General features: G+C 44.2%; 1 protein-coding gene across 1 annotated transcript; it reads right to left on the bottom strand.

The window, feature by feature from the left end:
* Positions 1-9,768: 9,768 nt before the first annotated feature.
* Positions 9,769-19,986, bottom strand: TEX36 (testis expressed 36; the record flags this gene model as incomplete). The annotated part of the gene is made up of 4 exons (XM_081074566.1): positions 9,769-10,065; positions 14,231-14,311; positions 15,236-15,367; positions 19,936-19,986. The coding sequence occupies 4 exons, from the start codon at positions 19,984-19,986 to the stop codon at positions 9,769-9,771; spliced, it is 561 nt and encodes a 186-aa protein (XP_080930692.1).
* Between the last annotated feature and the right edge of the window lie 2,969 nt (positions 19,987-22,955).

Raw genomic sequence — 22,955 nt, 5'->3', positions numbered from 1 at the left:
CATGTCTGAGCCCCAAGGGAACTGGCCCTCCTAGAGGAAGGGACTCCTTTGTCTTGCATCTCCTGTGCCTCATACGGGGCCGGGGCTGAGCAAGTTCTGCTGAAGAAATGGTTGTCTATGGTTGTCAGGGGTTGGCCAACAGAATGCACTCAAGAAAGAGGAGAGGGAAGAGAAGGGGAGGGGATGGGAGAGGGTCAAGGGTGGACCTCTGAGGACCACCATTTGAGAAATGGTTAGAAAAAAAGAAGCCAGTAAAGGTGATGGGAAAGAACACAGGGACAGGGCAAGAGAGCTAGCCAGCTAATCCGTTTGTTCCCAGCTAGTTCACGTGGGCAGCAGCCCAGCGAGGAGTCATCGTCTGATCTGGTCCCTGGATGAGCAGCTCGTGCTGCCCTGCTCAGCCTGACATTGTGTGGGAGTGGGTCAGGACTGCTCCTGCCCACTTTCACGCAGAGTCTGCCCAGGTAGGCAGTCCAGCGGAGGAATTCCACTATGTCTCTCAGGTCATTTTCTTACTAGCGATGGGAATGAGCCACACAGCCCACGGCTTCCTCTTTCCATAGCCTATCTACCGAGGGAAAATTTCCTCCGTATTATTAATTACATGAAAGAATTCAATACATGGAAAGACCTGATGAGGGATTACTTTTTATTAATGGTGGTAGCTTTGGACGTCTGTGCGAGTCAGCAATCCAGATGAAAGCTAAGAAATTCAGTCCTATGATACTTAATTGAATGTCTTCGTTTTTAGCTGATTTGCTTAACCTTGGGCGCCTCACGTGATGCTCTTTGTTCTGAGTAAAAGCATCTGCTAAACAATTAACTAATTGTTTTACCGATCCGTGTTTAAATTTTTGTTGTTGTTGTTGGAAAACCAATATAACAGCAGAAAATTTCCAAAACAAGGAAACCGATCTCCCTGAATTCTTCGCCCATCACGAAGTCTGCTAACAATAGTACACTTCCAGGCCTGCCTTGAAGCGGATGGTTTTCTAGTTGTAAACACAGTGTACTTTGTATCCTGCGTTTTTTTTCAGTTAACATTATCTGATTCTTTTTTATGAGCAATGAAATTTGATACAAGGCGCTGCTTACACGTATTTTTGAAAGACCATTGTTGGAGAGGTTGGTATTTTCTAAGCCCCATCGACTTCAGGGAATCAGGAAATTAAACTTTTTATTTATTGGTCTTTGACTTCCCCATAAATGGACACAGTTCCACCTTGTTTGACTGCGCTGTGGAAGCAGACGGGCGGAACAAAGCAGGCCAGGAGTAATGAGGCGTGAGGCGGGGGCCACGCCACGCTTTGTGGGGCGGTCAGTCCTCCCCCACTACCTCTCAGGTTCAAATCTGCTCCTTGAGCGCCAGATACCTTTAGTGTTTTTGGTTTAAAAAAATTACCTGACGTGGGGAATTTGGGGGGAGGGGGAGGGGTCCAAATGTTTACAAACAATGAATAGGCATTTAAGGGAAAGGATAAAGGATGTTCGTTACACACGTGACTTTTTAAAAAGCATTTTCTGAATCTAATTAATCTTGTGTAGCGCCTGAGTGCTTGGGGAGTTAAAACATAGATGGTGCAATTCATCCTGCAGAGCCCAGGGAAGCCAGCACCCCCCCCCACCCCCACTTCCTCACGTCTCCTTCACACTGAGCAGAGGAGGTGGTACCCTGTCGCCTCCACAGGTTTTGTGACATCCCTGAGAGGCCCGTGTTGTTATGACACGATCCTCTGTAAGCCTACTGAGTTTGTCAATCTTGGCCAGAGCTCTTGGGGAGAAATTGGTTTTCGCTCTGGGCACTTTTCCTCCTGAAATATATCCCTTCGTACACTTCGTCCACAGCAGAAATTGTCTTCTCTACCTGTGATCACAGCTATTAAATAAATAACTAAAGGGAGTCTATCTTTGGAGGAGAAAAACTGAAGAGTTCTTTTCCAGAAATGTGACCTCAGCAAAATGTTGTCATGTTTGTAGGCCCATCATCTGTACTTGCCTGCTGCTGCTTTGTAAAGCAAAATGATCATTGCCGCTTCTAGGATGGAAAGTGTACATTTTGTTAAACATCAGGTTAAAAAAAACCCAGATCTGTAAACACTGGTTTTAGCAGTTGACTGTTTTGAAACACTCCCACATTCATTAGTGCAATGAGTCGTTGGTGAGGGTCAGAGAACTAAGCACTGTGCCGAGCTTAAGGAGAAGGATGGATGTGCGTGCTGTCCCCAGGACCTGACACCGTGGGAGGCAGAGGAGGCCGATACTTACCATCCTAGTGGGCTCAGAGTGATGAGGGGCTCTGAGGAGGAGAAGAAACTGGGGTGGAATGGCCAGGTCTTCCCTTAGCAAGGCAGGATGAGAGGTCAAGGCCACATCAGACCCACTGCCAGTCCAGTGTCCCCCGCTTCTCTAGGAATTAGTGCAATCCACTTTTGGTGCAACAGAGCTGTAACCAGGAACTTGATTTTGTGAAGACTTAATGGCAAAGAGTGTTGACAGGAGGTACCAACCACCCTGCTTTTCTGTGTATCCAGGAGAAGAGACCCGGGAGGTCACCCTGCAGGCCACACTGACTGGCCGCTGGAATCGTCCAGGGAGCTAGAGCGTCTGTGTACAGACCTGTTACCCTGCACCAAGCACTTTGGAACCACTTTCGTGCATCTTTTCATGCGATCCTTACTCCTAGGAGGTGGGATCTATGACTAGATGTGAAAACCCAATGTAGGGATGTGAAAACCCACCCTTAGAGGTAACTTGCCCCAGACCCTAAAGATAATGAATAAGAGCTGGGTACAAAGCTGTGCTCCCATCCAGTAAGCTAAGACTGTCCTTTGCAAAGACTTTCTGGAATGTTCTTTTGGCAGTCCCTTTTCGATAATAGCTCTGTATGTTGGACAAGTGTTGTGTGCTGAGGTGTGGAGCCATAGCAGACAGGGAGAAGTGCCCAGTCTTCTACTGTCCCCAGATGCTGCCGTCATCCAGGACTGACAACTGGCAACGTCCTGGTGTCCCCCAGCCCCTTGGACTGCTGCCTCCTGTTTCGCACACACACTTATCTGGCCAGTGCTCCTCTGTCACCACAAGAAAGAGCTTCAGAGCTGGGGGCTCATCGCAGCCCAGACTGGACTCCAGGCCCGTGGGGCCCTTTCAACCTCTGTCTTTGGTGGCTGGGCAGCCTGAATTTCTAGGACACTGCAAATATTTATACATTGTGTTTGCGCAACTCTTTTATAAAGCTGATTCATTAAATGAATAACCAAAAAAGATAAGTTTGTAGAAGTTCCAAATGAGTTCACAAACATGACTTGTATAAGCCCTGTGCTCCACTTCTAATCTTCTGCTCCATACGGTGTGAGGCTGCGTTGTAGCATTGCAGCCCCTCCTTGCTGTGTGGCTGCAGGGCCTTCTTCTCAGGTTGGCTCCAGGCCTGTCCAGCACCCTTTTAGCTTCTCTCAAAACTCTGGTGCGTTGAAGTGCATTTCCTTGTGCCCCACCAGGCGTGCTAAGCTCTGGGGAGCTGTGAAAAAATACCAAAGCTAGATCCCGCCCCAGGGACCTGACTCACCTCACCTGGGTGGCACTCAGGCCTTGGCTCCCAGCAGAGTAACGTGCAGCCAGCCTCAGCAGCCCGGCTCCAGGCCTTCTCCTGGCATGCACCTCCTTAATGTTCCCTACACGAATGATTTTCACTCCCTTTTCACTCTAGTTTTCTCCTATGTCACTCTTGATTTGCTGAGTTCTGATGGGAAATTCCAAAATGGTACCAAGGATCGCTGTAAATCTAGACCATCTCCCTGTGGCTGGGCCTGCTGAAGCTGGATGGCCCCAACCAGCCATCATCTGAAATGATGACTCCACACCCCACTCACCTTCCCAAGTCCCATACACTCAGTCACCTCATTCTCAGTTGAAGACCTACCCTCCACCTCCCTAAGACGAAGCAGTGACGCGGAAGGACTCAAGGGTTCCTTTTCTCCTCAAAGGTTTCTCTTATCCCTTCCATCCACTCATGCCTTGTGACCCCCTGACCCATGGCCTGCTCCCCTTCCAGGTGTACACCGACCCAATACTGCACCAGCCTCGCCTACCTCCACCCATATCCCTGGGCAACTTCAATCCATCCATGCCCATTCCTTGCTTTGCCTTGGTCAAAAAGCACCACTCTTTCCTATGTTGAAAAAAAAAATCCTAAAAAGAAAAAGATGGGTAGGGAGGGAACCTGAAGACAGAACCAGAGAGATGGCCATGTGGGAAGGGCTCAGATCAATGATGTCGGCTTTGAAGATGGAGGAAGGGGCCACCAACCAATGCGGTCTCCAAACGCTGGAAAGGGAAAGGAGATGGCTTCTCCCCTATAGCCTTCCAAAGAAACCAACCCTGCTCACACTTCGATTTTTGTCCATGGAGACCCATTTTGGACTCTGACCTCTGCAACTGTAAGATAATCAATTTGTTGTTTGAAGAAAAAAATAATCCTCCTGTTCCTTGTTCCTGTTCCTCCATCAATCTATCATCCCCGCTCTCTCCTGCACATTGGGTCCTCAGCTTGAGCTGAAACTCAGTGCCCAGCTGACTGCTAGAGGGGTCCCTCTGCCTCTCCCAGGTGCCTTGAATGGAACCCCACGGCATCCACACTCATCACCTGTCCCCCAGCCTGGTGCTTCTTCTCTATTCCCCTACCGCTTGCTCTCTCTGAGCAGAGGCTAAATGTCACCTAACTTTGCCCCAGGGCAGACACTGTGACTTCAGTTCCCAACTGAAAGGTGGGAAAACAGCCGGTCTCGTTCCATCTGCTGAATAAACCCACAATCCCTCACTACGTATCACACTATTAATTCTTAATTTTACCTATCATTACACTTTCAGCAAGTAAATAAATGAAACCAAAATAACTGCTTATATCCATAAGTAATCAAAGCGTATTTAGTGCTCTAGTAAATAGTTTGTTTTTCTAATTTTCCTGTAATTAGCAGAGAAAGAATTAAAATCAATTCCTCATCCAGCAGATAAAAATTAGACTCAGCTTTTGCCCTTCACATATCCGAATTTGAATGTACACAAGAAACACAAATTCGTAATTGTTCTGTAATATAATCTATATCCAATATTAAACACGTTTCTATGACATTTATCTTATCTCCCTGATCACAGCTTAATAAAATTATAATTATGACCTTTCAAAGCATTGTCGCCTGATCCACACTTAATCAGCATTCTTGGCTTGACATCTTGGCTGTTGCGGGGGAGCTGCATTTCGTCATCTGACAGATCGCCTAGGTGGCATGGCAGGCGCTAAGAACAAGGATGAGTCTGTAGCTGCTTACCCTTGTACCCCAACATCCAGAGCAGTGGCTTAAAAAATAGTCATTGAATGATGAGTAAGCACGTACAGTGTTTGGGCACGTCTTCCATGTATTCACATTGGCACCCATGAGAATGGCGCTACACAACCAGGCCCAAAGGAATGGGACGACTGGGAGGGGCTGTGCGAGGCAGGGCGGGGGCAGGGCCTTATTAGGAATGAGCTGGACATCAGCCCAGATCCAGCTGGCAAATATACCTGCTTTCACCAGAACTCTCCTGATTGAAGACATGAATTCTCAGATGGCTGTGTACCAACTAAGCCAGATCTTTGTTTAAAAGTCTAGAATGTCACACATATTAGGTGTTGGTTTCAGTATAAAATACTCTTGCATTTTGATAAGATTTCTTCTGTAGGGTTATGTGGAGACTTCCTGATCCTCTTTGGAACTGCATGGCACTTGATGAAGAAGGATTGGAAACGCCATTCATGGCTGATGACAGTCATGGAAACTTCGACGAAAGTCGTAAACGGCAGGAGAATATTTAAGGCAGTTTCAGTGTTTCCACTTCAGGTCTAAGGAATCACAGTGTGTTCTTGGGCAGAAAAGGTCACTTTCCATCCCGCAAGCAGCTGTGTGGCACATAGTTGATGAGCAGAGTTGCTCTTTCTGCTGAGAACTAGGGGTGTCCGATACAAACAATGCAGCCGGACCAATGCCCCAGGGGAAGAGAAATCATGGCCTCTGGGTCTGCACATTCAGATGCCAGCTCCTATTTGGGTGGGGGGCAAGAGGGGAAGAAAGTGTGCTCTCTGCCTGTTTACCCAATTTGGGAACTTGCAAATCTGTTTGATTTCGATTGGGAGAGAGTATAAAGTATTTGAGGCTATTTTGATTACTCTGTGCAGGAATCACTTGCGACACCTAACGAATACAACAATTTCATAGAGTTGTAGTCAAGCACGTGAGTTACAGTTTTATTCATTTCATTTATTCAGTGAGTCAGCCTCTGACATGGGGTTGATTTGTTGTTTAATATTTTGGGGGATTATTTTGGTATATCTGTAACATGTTTACTTAAACACTGTGTGTTAAATGAGATGTTTTCATTTGTTTTGATAGGTACTTATAAAGGCAGTGCACAGCATTTCACACTTACTCAGCACTTTCTGAGTCCTAAACACAGCACTAGGATTCACAGAGGGACCGCCCTGTATGTTCGGGAAGTGCCAGCCCCCTTCCATCCAGGGAAAAGCCCAGAGCTGAGCTGAAGGGGGTCTTCCCCAATTGCTGGCTCAACACACCAGGCTAGGACCAAAGATTGCGGGCAGCAGCAAAGATCTGCGAGGAGGAAATTGATTCTTCTTGCTTGTTTTGTGGTTCTTAGGGTGTTACCATAACAGCATAGACTCTTCTCTGAACTCAGCAGAACATATGGGAAACCTATACTTAGTTTGTCATTTCAAGCCCTCACACCCATCACCCCCTGAGGAGACCTCAATATGGTACCAATTCTACAGGTTAGGAAAAAAATGTTGAACTGGGTGAAGCACCCTTTCTCCCTGACCCAGGGGCCAGCAGTGACATGCCCTGAGCTATGATTGGAGTTGCAATTGACTACTGAACTTACCATTGTTTCTAGAATGGCCGTTGTGTCGACCATGGAAGGAGAAACACCATCACCATAGTCTGAACCATGTGTGGCCACCAGAACCGAGATGGCCGTGGCCAAAGACAGCCACAAAATGTGCACAACACAGAGAGGGCATGAGGCAATCTTTAGCATTCGTCAAGAATGTCAAAACAGACTAATTGAGAATGTGCTTCTCTGCCTAAAACCAGGCAGCGTTTCAGAGTTGGTTCCATATAGGAAATCATCACTCTGCTCTTTCAACGATCATGGCTAAGGGCTTAGATCTGATTTTTGAGAGCACAGAAACTCAGCAGCTACGGACATGCCTGTTATATTCACAGTAAGCAGCCGAAGTGTCCTGGTGCTGTTCTAGAATGGATGCTAGGCAGCATCACCTAGAAACATCATTACGAAGCCATCAGCCGCTCTTTTAGTGTCAAAGTCATTTCTAGGATGGCACAAGTCCAAGTCTAATTTATTAAAACGGAAGAGATCTATAAACACCTGCATGTAATTGATTAGTAAGTTGGGGTTTCTTTAACTGGCTGTTTATTCCTCTGTTCAAGACAATACACTGAAACAAAGAACCAACACCAGTGAGTCACTGATACTATGCCAAGTTATTAAATACTTTTATTTTGGAAAGTGGGCTATTGTATTGGGGGGCATCAGCCCTGGAGCCCCCAAGACCTACTCCTCTATTATTAAAGTGCTGTATCTTGGCTCACCGGATGGAAAACTGTGAAGTGCTGGACAGTGTTGTTTACTTATTTTTTTTTTTTTTTTTTTTGCAGAAAACAGTTAAGTGAAAAAAGACTGGCTTTAAGGGCAAGTTACCTAATTTGTGTTTCTATAGATGGTAAATCTACCCCCATCTTTAAACCCAAAGAATAGAGGTCGACCTTCCTCCATCCACATGTCCCTCCACATAATTGCAAATTCAGCTCTGTATACTTTTTGGTAATTTTTAAAATTACCAAATTGAATTTGGGGTCACTCTTGATTGTTGGTGTTTGGGCAGAGAATGGCAAGGCAGAGGCTCAGTAAGTGAGGGTTTGTGAAGACACCCTGGGAGAAGAAAAGGAAACGGAAGGAAACGCACCTGGAGACTTGCATTCCTGCAAATCACAGAGTCAGACACTGCTGCTTTTCAGAGAACTTTTCACAGAACCTGGGCATGGGGATAGGACTTGAGAGAAATTATGTAAATTCTCACTTTCACAAATGAAATAATCGTCAAGGGAATCAACTGAAAAATTATTAGAACTTTATTTTTATTTTATTAGAATATTTGTTTGTTTATTAATTAGAAGTTTAGCCAGGTGAAAAACACAAGATTTACATATAGAAATCAACAGCTATTTTTACGTATAAGGCAAAACCAACCTAAAACTGTAACTTAAAAAAAAAATAACATTCAAAATAGCCACAAAAGTTCAAAATATGCAGGAATAAGTATAGACAAGAAACACGTTAGGCCTAAATGAAGAAAATTATAAAACTCTACTGAAGAACATAAAATAAGATTTGAATAAACAGGAAATTACAGCGTGGTATAAAGATGTCAATTCTCCCATAAATTAGTATCAATTTTGGGAAATTCCTATCAAATGGCCAATGGATTTATTTAACAAGCTTATTTTAAAATTCATCTATAGAAAAAAATATCTAAATACGAACAAGAAACTTTGGGTGCAGACTGAGGGGGACGCTGAGCAGTTCACAGAGGGAACTATAAGTGGCCGCTGGGTGGGAAAAGATGCTCAACCTCACTAATAATCAGAGACATGCAAAATAAGATTACAAGATACTAATTTTTTTGTCCTTAAATATCCTTAAATAGCTAAAAGGTAATTCAGGGGGCGGGAGAAACAAAAATGCACAGATCCTGTTGGTATGTGTTTAATTGGTCCAGTCTTTTCCTTACTAAGGTAATTTAGGAGGATTTATTAAAACTTTGTGCACACCACCCAATCCAGCATTAATAACGAGGTAACCTTTTCGAGATTACTCCAGAAACGCGTGTCACCATGCTCCCAGAGAGGCTCATCAAGCATTTTCATGTAGCACCAGGTCTGACAGCCAGAAATTAGAAACAATTCAAACTCTCCTTCACAAGAGGGTAATTTTTAAAAGCATGGTGCATCCATATTAGGGCATACGATGCAGCAGTTTTAAAAGCAAATCAGTCTATTCACACTGACACTGCAAGAACTCCTAATACACTGTTAAATATCAAAAGAAAGTTACGGAACATAAGGTACCACGCAACACAGTTTATGTTCAGATTTTTATGTAGCTATGCTCATCTAGTATGTGATTGTAAATGCACAGAATAAAAACAAATGGTTAATTTACTTCTGAGGATGGGAGAAAGGCCTAGAGATGTGATGAAACCAATGGGGACTCCTACTTCCTCGTCATTGTTTGAAATTTCAAGACGAAAATGTAACGATATAATAATTATGTCATTTTTATAACTCCCCCAAAAGTTAATGTGGCAAATTTAAAATTCATTAAACACATTTTCATTTAAAACACATTCATTTAATATGCATATATCTTCACATATCTTTATTTTATAAGGACTTGAATGTTTTTCATCCTTATTAAAAATCATAAAAATGTCTTAAAGGTGGGAGTAGCAAGTCTGTTGCCATTCTGGTTTCTCAATGGAGGGACGTTCATCTCTATGTTACTACAAGAAAACTTCAGCCTCAAGGCAGATACAATCTCTATAATTCTAAACGAATCTTGTGTTAAATGGTTGTGCTTGATCGGAATGTCCAGTGAAATACCAATATTACAAAACTCATCAAGAATCTTCTGGAAGGATTAGAGCTCCAGTGGAGAACCAGCCTTTTTATGGATAGCAAACCTTCCTTTGGGATCCTTTTTGAAAACCTCTGTACAGCTTTGCTTGGGAATAAATTGGAAAGTGCTCCATATTTCATTATAATGTCTTGGAAAGCGTCCGAAAATTGGGACCACCACAGCTTCCTGATAGACATATGATATTTGGTTATTGGAAAAGCCATCAAGACAAGATGGAATATAGTCACACGCCCAAAGATTGAAATTTCTTGAAACGTGTTGCCTTTTTTCTGGGGAGATCTTCCTACGTCCCATGCCCTGTGGAAGAATTACAGGAAGATTAGGACAAATATATTCAAGGTAACACAGTTCTGAGGTCTTTCGTAAAACCAGCTACATGACATCCTGTGTGGAAATGCACAGTGTGACAACCATTTCCAGAGGTATCCTTTACCAACCTGTCGAAGGCTGTAAATCAACGCTCAAAACGGGCTGGTGTTATTTTGTTATTGTTCTCGAAGCCTTCCACTCCCAGGGGACTGGACTTCTAGAGACGTGGAGGGCAGAACCCGAAAGACCACAGCTGGAAACAGCCTATATTAACCAGTGTGGACTCCAAGGGACCCCACCCAGGTAGGTTCCCTGCGCCCAGGTGGCTCTTCAGTATCTCCAGCTGGCCTACACCCCCCGCATTCGGCAGGACAGATGGTTCTCACTCTGAGAGGTCTGAAGAGGTGGATTCTTTCCCATCCCAGAGGGTTCCCAACAAGGAAGCAGCACCGTTGGGTCTTTGGCCACAGGCATCCTCACTAACTCTCAGCACCTTACACGTGACCCTGAGAATCACCGTGTATTCAAAATGGTGCTCACAACCAAGTGAAGACTAAAAAGAAAACACAGTGCTTAGACAAAAGACTAGAAGGAAATAGACATCAGATTGCCTAGTCTTTATGTTAGTAAAGTGAGGTTGTCCTTTCATAAGGGTGAGTATCATCTGCCACTCCGGCATACTCAAATTAGGACATTTTAAGGAGAGTTTAATAAAGGGGCTCTGTGTGGGGAGACCCCAGGAAACAGTGCACTGGCTCTGTGTGCGAGGGACTTGGGGAGGATTGGAGTTCACATGGGTCAGCCCCCAGGCCCACGGCAGAGAGAAAAGGGGAGAGTGGCTCTGGAGGGACAAAGGAAAGATGCTGGTCACACCTTCCTAAAAAAATCTCTTGCAGATATTCCAGAAAAATAAATACATAAAAGGAAGGGATGAAATGAATAAGGAAAGAGCTACAAGGAAAGTAACGAGTAAAGTTGTAAGTCGAAATACTTGCTGACAATGTGACTATGAAATATACTGAAACTTTAAGACTCCACAAGAAGATAAATAGGAAATAAGGAAGGAGGGACAGAGGGGAAACGTGGGGAGAAAAAAGCCAAGAGTAGGGAGGTGAGTCACCAATCGGGAACTGAAATTTCAGGATTTCAACTTGACTAGGGAAGTGAGGGCCACTTAACATTATCCCTTGAGAATTGTACCTCCATGAGTTGGGGAGCACAGCCTCCCCCAAAACAAGAACCCCCAAAACAGGCAGTGACAGAAGTAAGCACTCTGAAGGACTTACCTTATTGTTGAGGAAAAGCTATAGATATTAATTTTTATATTCATGGAGTAATACATTCTTAATATATTTCTTAAACATTTATACTTAAGGGTAACCACTAGTGGCAGAATATCGATAAAAGACAGAGTGAGCAAATAAATTCAATCTAGCAAAGTTGTGGGGGAGGCATAACATACAAACATGACAAATAGGAAACATAAAAAGAGATGGCAAAAATAAAACCAAAAACAAATTATCGTGATAATGTGACTGGGTTAAATTCTTATGTAAAGAATGACTTCTGAATTTTTAAAAACCATGTTCTATTTTGTGTATAATAAAAAACAAACCCAAAACAAAATGACTACAAAGTATAAAGATAAAGGAATGGACCATAATATAAGGAACAAATGTTAACAGAAAGATATTAATATCTATGTGAATTAATATCAGTGCTAATATCACAATATAGAATTAATGGTTACATGAATTGGTTACATGCATTAAAGCATATAAAGAAGGACACTTCACATTAATAAATAACAAAAGCCACTAAGACATTAAAATAATAATGAATTTTTAATGCAGAAAGATATGGTATTCAATCACACGAGGCAAAAAATATTTAGAAACTCAAGGATAGTCTTAGAAGGAGAAATTGACATGTCAAGACCAATATTAAGAAAAGTATATGAAGGATATAAATAACATGATTAACAGTCCTGCATTAATGAAGATGAAGAACTTTGTAACCAACAGATGGGGAATATATATTCTTTCTCAACACCCATGAAACACTTGTTAATATGAATCATATACAAGATAACAAAGATAATCTTTATAATTCAAAAAGTAGAAATCACAGATTGCATTCTTTAAAACTTACTATAACCCATAGAACCAGATATTTTCGACAAAACAATGATCTTTAAAAACTCTAGCCATATAGAAAATTCAAAACATTCTTGTAAAGTATTTTTAGTTGAAAAAGAAATCGAAAATTAAATCATAAACTATTTTGGAAACAAATGATAATGACATCCTAGTTAGAAAAACCTTTGGGATGTAGCCAAAGCAATATTCTGAGACATATTCAAAGATTTCATGAATTAAATAATGAAACAGTTGCAAGTATATGAACTAAGCATTCAACTGAAAAAGATTAAAAGAACTGCAAAATAAGAGTATTTTTAAAAATATTACACCAATTAATTTCAAATGAAATAGGTAAATTTTAGGCAAACACATATTAGCAAAATCTGCTCAAGAAGAGCTAGAAAGTTTGAATAGATTAATCATCATGTGAGAAAATGAAAAGGTTGTGAAAAAAACTTACTCTAAAAAAGATATCAAACTCAAATAGATTTACAAGAAATTCTATCTAATCTTCATTAAACTGAAAATCCATACATTATATATAAACTATTTCAGAACATAGAGAAAGTTGGAAAGCTTCCAATGCTTTCTGTGAGACTAGCAAAAACTTCTGATAAAATATATGCGGTTCAATCCTATTTATATCATTAACAAGATATACACTTATATGTGTATGTTTGCATATGAATTGCAAAAATTCTCAAACTTTACCCACCAAGCCATTATCAGAGAATCATCAAGGTGAGATTGTGAGGAGGGAAAACAAGGGTGCAAATTTAAGTTTGCATAATTCTGTATTATTTGAACATTTTAAAGGACTGCGGTTACTTTGGTAGCTTACGAAATCATTTTAAACATTTCATTTAGAGATGCAGGCAGAGTGCATATTCTGGTTCTGTATTCAACACTCTGCAGAGGCAAACCAGATATTTTAAGGTTAAATCGCTTTAATTTGGCTTAGATATTGTATCCTAGAGGAGAGGGTCGCTTTGGGCAAATCGTTTCACTTCGCTGGTTCTCAGTTTTCTCACCTCTAAATTGGGGATGATAAGAGTAACTAAGGACAGGGTTGTTGTGACTATGTAATAAGGGAAATAATATGCGGAGACAGCATAGGGCACGTGCTTGACAAAGGGTAGGTGCTCTTAACATCCTCCTCATCATGGACTTTCAGGTTTGGTGAGGCTTCTCAGAGACCACCGGATACAGCTCTCGACCTAAGATATGTGAACCCTGCCCCGTCCAGCTCCGTAGCCCCTAGCCACATGTTTTTGAGCACATGAAGCGTGGATCTTCCAAATTCAGAGGTACCTTAAGTGTGAAATAGAAACTGGATTTAGGCTTAGTTTGGGGAATGTCAGACATCTCATTAATAATTTTTAATTGATTATATGTTGAATGGATCATTTGGGGCATGACTGGATTAGATAAAATATATAAAAATGGATTTCCCCTGTTTGTTTGTACTTAACGTGGTCACTGGGAATTTAAAATTGCACGTCCGGACTGTAATATATTTCCATTGCACAGAGCTGTGTTAAGCCACCACTGAGAAGAGCAGTCATTGTCTCCAATGATGGGGGATCCACCACCTCTAGAGAAAAGACAACTCCAGTTATCAGAAAGCCCTTCTTTATGTTATGTAAGCTCTCCATCCCTTTGATCCGTCCTCGTGGTCCTGGCTCTGCCAGCAGAGACACACATAGACAATCCCTTTTTCCCACGACATCGTCACAAGAAGAAAGCTCACTAATGAGACGGCTGAGGGGAAGGCCCTTTGAGAAGCATGAGGTGCACAAAAACCTAACCAGGAGGCTGTTGCCACTTTGAAAGCAGCATGGAACTCGGGGAGCTTCATGCATTTTTTTTTTTTTAACCTGTAACCTTATGAGGCTTTCATTTTGACCTTGTTCCAATTTTGAGGTCCGTCCTCTATCTTCAGCACATCTTGGAAAATTAAGAGCTCCGATGTCCCTCCCCATTTGATTAGTAATTTGGAGAGAAATACTCACGGAGTCAAGGAAGTGTCCAAAATTCTGACAGGTGTACCGATTGTCGTGTACGGAGAAGGGGAAGTTATTATTGACAGCTTGCTGGGAAAGAGGAAGGGGAGAGATGAAAAGCACGCATCAGAACGCCAGCAGGCTTTCGGAACTGGCCTATGGGGCGGAAGGCAGACGGAGGAGCAGGTGGCCTAGACGTGAGAGTTAAGCTGTCACCGCGGATGCAGCGAACAGCAAGCCAGTGAGGTCAGAGGAGTGCACGTCAGCTCACGGCTGGGAAACACAACCTCACTGCCAGCTTGTAGAAATCGTAAAAATTCTTTTTCAAAACACCTTCTTTGGAGGCAAGGGAGGCAAAGTTTACAGGCTCAAGGGATTGAACGTTGGAAAGGAGTTCTGAGGCCGTGCAGGCCCACGTCTTCACCTGGCCAGGAAGGGTCCTGGAGAGCCAGAGCCCTGGCGCGGCTGCCAGGTGAGGCCGCGAAGTGTGAAGTCAATGCCTGCTTCTCCTTGGGCCACTTCCTGCCCCTGACGCTGCTCACGCACTGGCCTGTGTGAATGGACTGTGAGCTGTAACCAGAGCTGTGGCTTCTTGCCTATAGACGAGCCTAACCTGATACCATGTTTCCCCGAAAATAAGACCTAGCCGGACCATCAGCTCTAATGTGTCTTTTGGAGCAAAAATGAATATAAGACCCGGTATTATATTATATTGTACCTGGGCTTATATTAAAATAAGACCGGGTCTTATATTAATTTTTGCTCCAAAAGACGCATTAGAGCTGATGGTCCGGCTAGGTCTTATTTTCAGGGAAACACAGTAGTCTGGACCAGGGGGTAGTTCCTTCTAGAGAGTACCCAGGGTGTCAGAGTGACCGGGGTGGGGATGTTACCAGGGGTGGTGAATAAGCAGTTCCTTCCAAGGCAGAATTATCTGGCCCCAAATGCCAGTGGTGCCGTCCCTTTGGAGAGCTGTGGGGGCGAGTGGCCGTGGCCCATGCTCTCTGGACTCACCTTCTCCCGGACTTTGTAGATTGGCGGTAGCTTCCTCTCTATTTGCTGAGAGAAATGTGGGTGGTGGGGCTCTTTTAACATAGCACTGGTGATGGATTCCCATGTCTTCTGCATGAGTCCAATGTGGGGGAACTAGAAAAACAGCACACGCCTTGATTAAAACCAGACGCATCTGACTTCTAAGCCAAGTATCAGGGCTTCCTCTGTAAAGTGATTAAAATGCAATTTGGGTGCTTCTGGCATGCAGTGGAAATGGCATAATGTTAAGTATTCTTTCCAAGACAAAAACTAGTGGAACGGCCCAAGGCCATTACTGTTGGCTGTTTCAAGTTACCTGGGCCACCCCTGCTGTGCTGGAGCCTGGTGAAGAGGGTGTGGCCCTGTGAAAGGGAGCTGATGAACTCTGAGAAGACACAGGTGTGTTATCTGAGATCTCGTTCTGCTCAGGGAGCTCCTCATAACCGGGGCCAAAGATCCAGCCCGGGTCGGGTCGACAGGGTGAGCCAGCCTCCTGCAGGTATGGGGTGGAGCCTGAGACACATGGAAGTTAAGCAGTGAAGGGGCCCAGGTGACTCTTCAATGAGAATGTAGGGTGATAAAGAGTGAGGATATTCTTAGAGGGGCTAGAGGGACTTGGTGTGTCCCCATGACGGAGAGGGAAGGGAACAGGACTGGGTGGAGGGAAGTGGTCCCAACAAAGGCTTCAACCACCCCAGAGCACAGAGGGCTCTGGATAGGGGACGGCCTCTCAGAGTTGTCCTGAGTTGGGGCAAGATGGCTAGTCCTTTGTGTGCCCTCATTGATCAGTCACTAGGTGTGGGCTGCCCAGGAGGAGGGGGGGCCCTGGGGGAGGCAGCTCTCCTCCGGGTGGGCTGACCACTCAGGGCTGCGCTCTCAGTAACTGGGGGAAGGAGTCCCTCATTCCTGGGAGCCACTGTAGCTCACCCTAGTTGTATTTAAATAGCACCTCTTAAAAGCCAGTCCAACAAAGTAGCCTTTGACGTAGGGATCTTTAGGAGAGAATTGTGAGTGCAAACTAAAATACAAACAAAACTCAAGACCCCAGCTCTTGGTGAAACTTCCCACAAAGGGAGGAAGCATAATATGGTGGGTGGGTCACAGACTGTACACTCAGAGTCCTGAGTCAGGGTAGATGTGATTAGAAGAGAAAATGTATACACTCAGTGCTCAATAACTGTTAGCAGGGTCTATTTTTGCTCACAACTATCCCCTCCTTTGTCCCCAAACCCTTTGCCATGGCCTCAGGCAAGTCCTTCTTCCTTCTCTTTTGAATTATCATATCAGGCCACGCTGCATTCTCTCTCATTCCTTCTCAAGTCACAATATAACTGTATGTTCAGGTGGCTTATGTTTTGCGTCAGCACAAGAGTGCGTTTAGTATGTTACTATTTATGTAAAAAGGTAGGGAGATTAGAGTATATACGTTGTACACTTGGGGCGTTCTCAGTGGTGGTGAGAAGCAGCGGGCTACATGCCACATAGCAACAGAGGGATCTTTTAAACACAGTGCTGGGTGGAAAAAAGAAGAAATAGAATGGGATCTATAAACTAACACCATTTCTGTAAAGAAATAACCCATGTACACAAAACAACAATACACACTTTACCAGAACATATCCAAATAGGACTTTCATTAAACACATCTCTCTGGCTTGTGGGATGAGGAATGGGGACAGAGTGATGAAACGACCACATCAACCTTCATGCTGTCCTGCACCTGGGCTCGGGCTCTGGGAGGGAAGTGGCCACAGGGTCCCCTTGGAGGGGGACAGGGTCACGGAAGGAGAAAGCCTTGCTTTTCAGGATCATTTCCCACCACTTAAATGTTACTTAGTAAGCCCATCTCTGACACTGTCTTTATCCACAACAAAAGTGAGCGTATTGGTTTCTCATTGGAGCTGTAATACACACTCATGGTTCTAAAAAATTCAAACAATAATAAAAAATAAAAAAACATATGGAAGAAAGTATAATTCCCATGAAATCATATCACTCTTTCCTCAACTCTTGGGTGACCATCTTTTTCATACATCCCTATATGAATACATATATATGTACATGTATATATACACACATATATGTAATTTTGCACACATAGGATCATATTATAAATGTGATGTCTAAAAATTATAAATACCTTTTCAGAGTCACTCTGGTTACTTATTCCTTCCCCTTCCTGTCATCCCCACTGCCACTCCAGGTAACAATATTAACAACTGAGTGCTCATGTGATCATATACGAAATCACCTGTACCTGCGGGGCCAACTTACATTGCCTTACAAAAACTGGACCACGTGCTACATACTATTTTTCACCTCGCTTGTCTCACTTAATATAGCCTAGAAAGTTTCAAAGTCAACTTACGTATTTCTAATATTTTTAAACGATTAGTTTTTAAAGTAAATATAAATAACACAAAGGGCTTCCAAACTCAGAGCCTTTCCCTTCTCCCTCCTCCGGTCAGACCGGTCAGCCTCCTGTCGACTTCAGGCCGGGGAGGAGAGCTGTTCTAGGATCAGGAACGACCCCTCTCACCAGCTACACGACAACCGACTTGACTTCATTTGTATTCTCAGAGTCTGTGGACTGAATTGGTGTAGTAAAAAAAAAATGGTTCTAGCATTTTAATTTTATTCTTTTAAAATATATATTTAATGGCTATACCATGATAGCTGTGAAATAAACCCTTCTGTTAGATATTGTAACCGTGAAATATAGCTTTTTAACTAGTTAGTGGTGAAAATTTTGCTGCATTCAATCACTCAGCGACTGAAATATTAAATAGGAAGGTGACAGTGTGTGGAAAAGCCTTTCCTACCCGGCAACAGCCAGATTACAGCCAGCAAGGTCAACTGTAAAATGACTGTCACTTCTAATGTGGCAATTACTGTCCTCCCAAATGGGCTGCGGCTGACTCAAAGCCAACAATTTCTTTAATTTTCCCAACTCATCTACAAGTCACTTTGGGAAACTCCAAGATCCGCTGTACTCCTTTCATGCTCTTAGGTGCTGGCAGCAGAAAGGACCCACACCCAACACCAAAGTCAGACACTGGGAGACCGTGTCTCTCCAGCTAAACCCAGCCCTGGGCACATTCCTGGGATTGCAATAGGAGATGAAATGTTCATTCTCACTTCCTCTCTTGCACAGGACCCTGACTTTGTTTGGGGTAGCAATGTGGCCGGTTAAAAACACCTCCCCAAACTTCTCTACAGCTAAATTGGACAAGAGACTGCAAGAGATGAAAGCAGACGTCTGCAGGGCAGGGCTCCTGGGAGAGCTGTTGCTTTCCCCACAGAAAGGGGCAGAATTGGCTGGCAGGTGCCTTCTGCCTTTTTGCCCTTTGCCCTTCCTCTCATTTACCTGTCTGAGCTGAACATCCCCACATGAAGGATGTCGGAAAAGGCTGAAAGGAACCTGGCCTCTGATGATTCCCTAGAACATACATACCAGCCCGGAACTGCCTGCTTCTGGATTTACTGATGCTTGAGAAATACAAACCCCTATTTGGTTAAGGCACTGTAGTCAGCTTTGCACAATATTCAGTCCAACGCAAGCCTAACTGATATTGTAGGTTTTAGAAAGAGGCAAAGCTACTTAGTGTGAGAAACTTACATTTCTCCTTCATAACTGATTAGCGTTGTGTAGTTCACACAATTTCCCATTTTACTTTAGCTGCCAGGGAACTTAGAGTCAAATTTGATGCCCAAATACTACCATGCAGGCCATATGGGCTCTGTGTGTGTGTGTGTGTGTGTGAGTGTTACATATTTTCCCATTCTCAGCCTCTTATTCTAAAGTATATTTAAACTGGTTCTGAATTTTTATTTTATTTATACTTTACTATTTTACTGTGAATATTTTCCACACATTAAATCTCTGTGGAATGAAGCAGGATGTAGAAGAAAGAATGTGTGTGTGTGTGTGTGTGTGTGTGTGTGTGTATGTGTATATACATAGTGACAAGGCTAGGACCTCACACTTACAGGTGCAGCAAATGTTTCTTAAAGGTGGCAGAAGCGTGATGATTCCACCAGGCTTTGTAAGTGATCTCATAAGAGAGGGGTCTAAGGAAGAGTGTGAAGCTGCAAAGGTCAAGTTTTCCAAAGATCAAGATAGGGAAATGATGCATTTCTGCGCTCCTCCCCTTTCCCAGTCTGGTGGGGCTAAGGGGGTCAGATCGTGGGCCAACCAGAACTTGTTTTGAGTTTCCTCGTATAACATGCATTCCTTCAAAGGCTTTTGGAGAACCTCCTGGGCACCAGGTCCTAGTCTAGGCACGTGGGATACAATCAGTGAATAAAAAAGACAAAGGATCCCATCCCCTGTGACGCTTATATTCTAGCAGAGGGAGAAAACAATACACATCATCTACTAAATTATATAGGACGTTAGGAGATAGATGCTTTGGGGGAGAAAAACAGGTTAGGCAGCAAGTACTGACTAGTGGGCACTCCTGAGGTGCCAGTGTGCTGAGCATTTCACACACGTATTTCATTTAATTCTCCCAAGAATGCTAGGAGATCCCCATTTCATAGATGAAGGAACCAAGGCTCAGCAAAGTGATTTATCAAGTCATGCCACAGTAAGCAGCAGAACTGGGACGTGGATCAGGTCTGGACCTCTGCCCGTACCCACGTGGCCCGAGAAAGGTAAGAGAGGGCACCATCTTTCTTACCCATCTTCCGTCCTTGTCAAAAGGTGGCTTGAAGCGTCTCCCTTTGGCCATTTTCTGCGGGAACTGAGGGTGGCTGAGGTTAGCTCCCTCACCTCTCTGTTACCTCATAAGTCCTACACATCTGGGAGCCACTCCTCCTGGTTCCTGATCTTTAATTCCCAGCCTCTACCAGATGGGACATTAGGAGTGCCCGCTGTCGTCATAGAATCAAGGCCGCCCATCACAATGGGGGGGAGGGGGAGGGGGTTTTCTAAGCTCTCTGAGTGTTTCCGCGCTGGTTCCTTGCAGCGGCTGCTCCCCAATGTATGAGGCAGAGAGCCAGCAGGTCCCAGCTGAGGAAGCCCCATAAACAGGTCAGGCAGGTGAGGGCCAGGTTGTCATAATGGCAAACACTTATTACCCTCTGAATCCTTGAACCAATAATATTTGAATCAAATGTTCCCATGGTAACCACTTGCCCCAACCTTTTAGTTTTCAGAGGAATAAACAGAATCTGGGCTGGGGTTGACCTGGTCCACGTTGCTGACATTGTTACGCCCATGACCTCAGCCTCCCTCCATGCTCCTTGCATGGCCTCCTCTGTGTCCCAGCTCAGACTCCTTGTCCTTGAGAGGACGCACTCACTACTCACTCACCTGACTGCACACCAGTGAGGCCAGAGGAAGTAACATCATGGAAGATTATGACAGGCCAGGTGCTGTGCTAACTAAACACCTTCTGTGTTTTCGTTTTATTTCTTCGCCACGACAACCTTCGGCGTTTATCACTGAGAAAACAGGGTCAGTAACCAATGGATGGGGCAGCAGGTCAAAGGAAAGCTGCAGAGCACGCGAGTGTCCCCAAGGGCCACGCAACCTTCCCTGATGACATACAGTCCCACCTCACTTCTACTTAGTGAGGTGCTGTCTGCTTCTCTTTTCTTCTCCTTTTTAAATGCTGTGTCTTGACAATTTTCTTGGCTATTCCACTTGAGAATCAAAGTAAACATCTACCAGCTCTCTCTTTTGCTAAGTAATTGTGTCCCCATCCCGCTCCTTCCCTAATCATTATCCCAGGTGTTCTAACAAGAGTTGCCACCTTAGTGACAATGGGACCTTCTCCTCCGGCCAGCACTGATAGGCTCCAGAGAGGGGGGCCCCAGAGGTAATGCCTGAGGTGGAACAGTTCTCTCGCTACCTCAGGCCAAAAGTCACATGGTAAAGATGGAGGAGGAAAAGGTGGTGGCAGCCGCCAGGTACCGGTGAGCCGCTTTACCAGCTCTAGACAAGCAGCCCTGTTATGAGAGAAAAGTGAACCCTGCTGGGTTTCTGCTACCTGTTGGCAACCCTTCCGAGACGAGGCCCTTTCCCGCCTCTCAACATGCCGCTAGCCCCGGGAGGCAGCTCTCGTCCTCATGGCCCCAGCAGAGTAGAGGAAGGGAGAAGAGGAGAGAGGTAGTACCCCAGTGCATGATAGTAGACTCATCCCAGCCCCTTGGTGTCTAACATGCTCTCGTCATGGGCTCAGCTGCCTCCTCCTAAGGAAGGTTCCTTGCAGCTGCCCTTCACCTTGTGAGCCATAATGTCAATGTTTACCAAGGACTGTTATCTTCATTGTTTTATAGACCTTTCACAACAGTCCCAGGAGATGTGCTTCTTATTTTCCTTTTGCGGGCCAGCCCTCCCCCAACTCTGATTCATTCTGCTTCCGTCGCCATCCTGTTCTGCATCCTGCAGGCTAGTTGACAGAGATTGCATACACTGTTCCCTTACCCTTTGGCTTTGGCTGGATTCATCCATCAGGAAGTACCAGTGGGGATTGAAAGGGCAGGAAGAGATAGGTCAAAGCAGCAGTGTACTGGTAAATGGTAACAGCCAACTCTCTAAGAAAAAAGGCGCATGATTTGTAATGCTGTTTGCCAATTGCCATGGTGCAAATACTTCTAGAATAGTGGATTTTAAGCTACTAACAGGGAGTTAGGAATAGATGTACACATAGGCTCAATACCCACCTGGGTCAAAGTATTGATCCCCCAGATTTCCTCCCCCCCAGGTCATATTTTCGAAGGAGCTGCATGCCTCCACCTACCTCCCCGCCCCAGTCAGGAGGACCCTTTCCCACAACCACCAGCTTTTGCTATTAACAACTCCCTCTCCCGGCCTCTTTGGCTTGCGGGTGGACTAGGCTCCCTGCTCTCACTAGTCCCTTGTCAGCTCCGGTAACCCTGCCCACATCTTTGAAAGGAGACCCTTCATTAAATAGTCTTCTGTCTTGGAGTGGGCCATCAGGTTCCAGTTGGGACACGGGCCCAAACTAAGACAAATGTTAGTAATTATCTCCACTTACAGATGAGGAAACTGAGTCTCAGAGAAGTGAAAGGACTCACCCACAGGCACACAGCTAGTATGTGGCAGAGCCCAAACTAGAAGGTCAAGTTCAATGCCAGCCTCAAACAGGGTTCATTGTGCTGTACTTCTGTGACCCTGTTAAACGATGGGGCAATGTCTTGAGGAGGATTGCTTTTAACTCCCTTTCTTTAATCAGCAGAAAACGGCGCCTGTTGCAATGCCTACCTCTTCTTAGTCATGAGCACTCTTCACGTGAGCTCTGGGGTCAGGGTAGTGGTTGACATTATGCACAACTGCGGTAACGCTCACCAGTGGCAGCAAAGCCAGCAGCACTGTACGAATGAAGGGATGGACAGGTACATAGAGCTGCGTCTCCCATACCCTGACCCTGAAACTAAAGCAGTAAGAAGGGAGGAAGCTGAAGACTTAGAATTTAAAAACCTAAAAGCAGTGTCGTTTCCAACACAGTATTTCACCTGCATTCCCTTTGTCTCCACCAATGGAGCAGAAAGCCCTTTAGAACTGAAATCTCATTTTAAAATATGTTTTGCATCTCCTCTCTATTCAGGCTTATGCTTTGCTAACCAAGGTACACGATCACTGGTGAAGGTGTGTTCCAATTTTCCCTCTTTGGATGCTTGTTTAACATTCTAACAAATTTATCTAAGATAATCAAAACTGAATAAAGTAAAC

This window comes from Rhinolophus hipposideros (assembly GCF_964194185.1).
Source record: "Rhinolophus hipposideros genome assembly, chromosome: 15".
Taxonomy (NCBI): Eukaryota; Metazoa; Chordata; class Mammalia; order Chiroptera; family Rhinolophidae; genus Rhinolophus; species Rhinolophus hipposideros.
The sequence above is the reverse complement of the archived record's forward strand: the minus strand, read 5'-3'. Positions and strand labels throughout refer to the sequence as shown.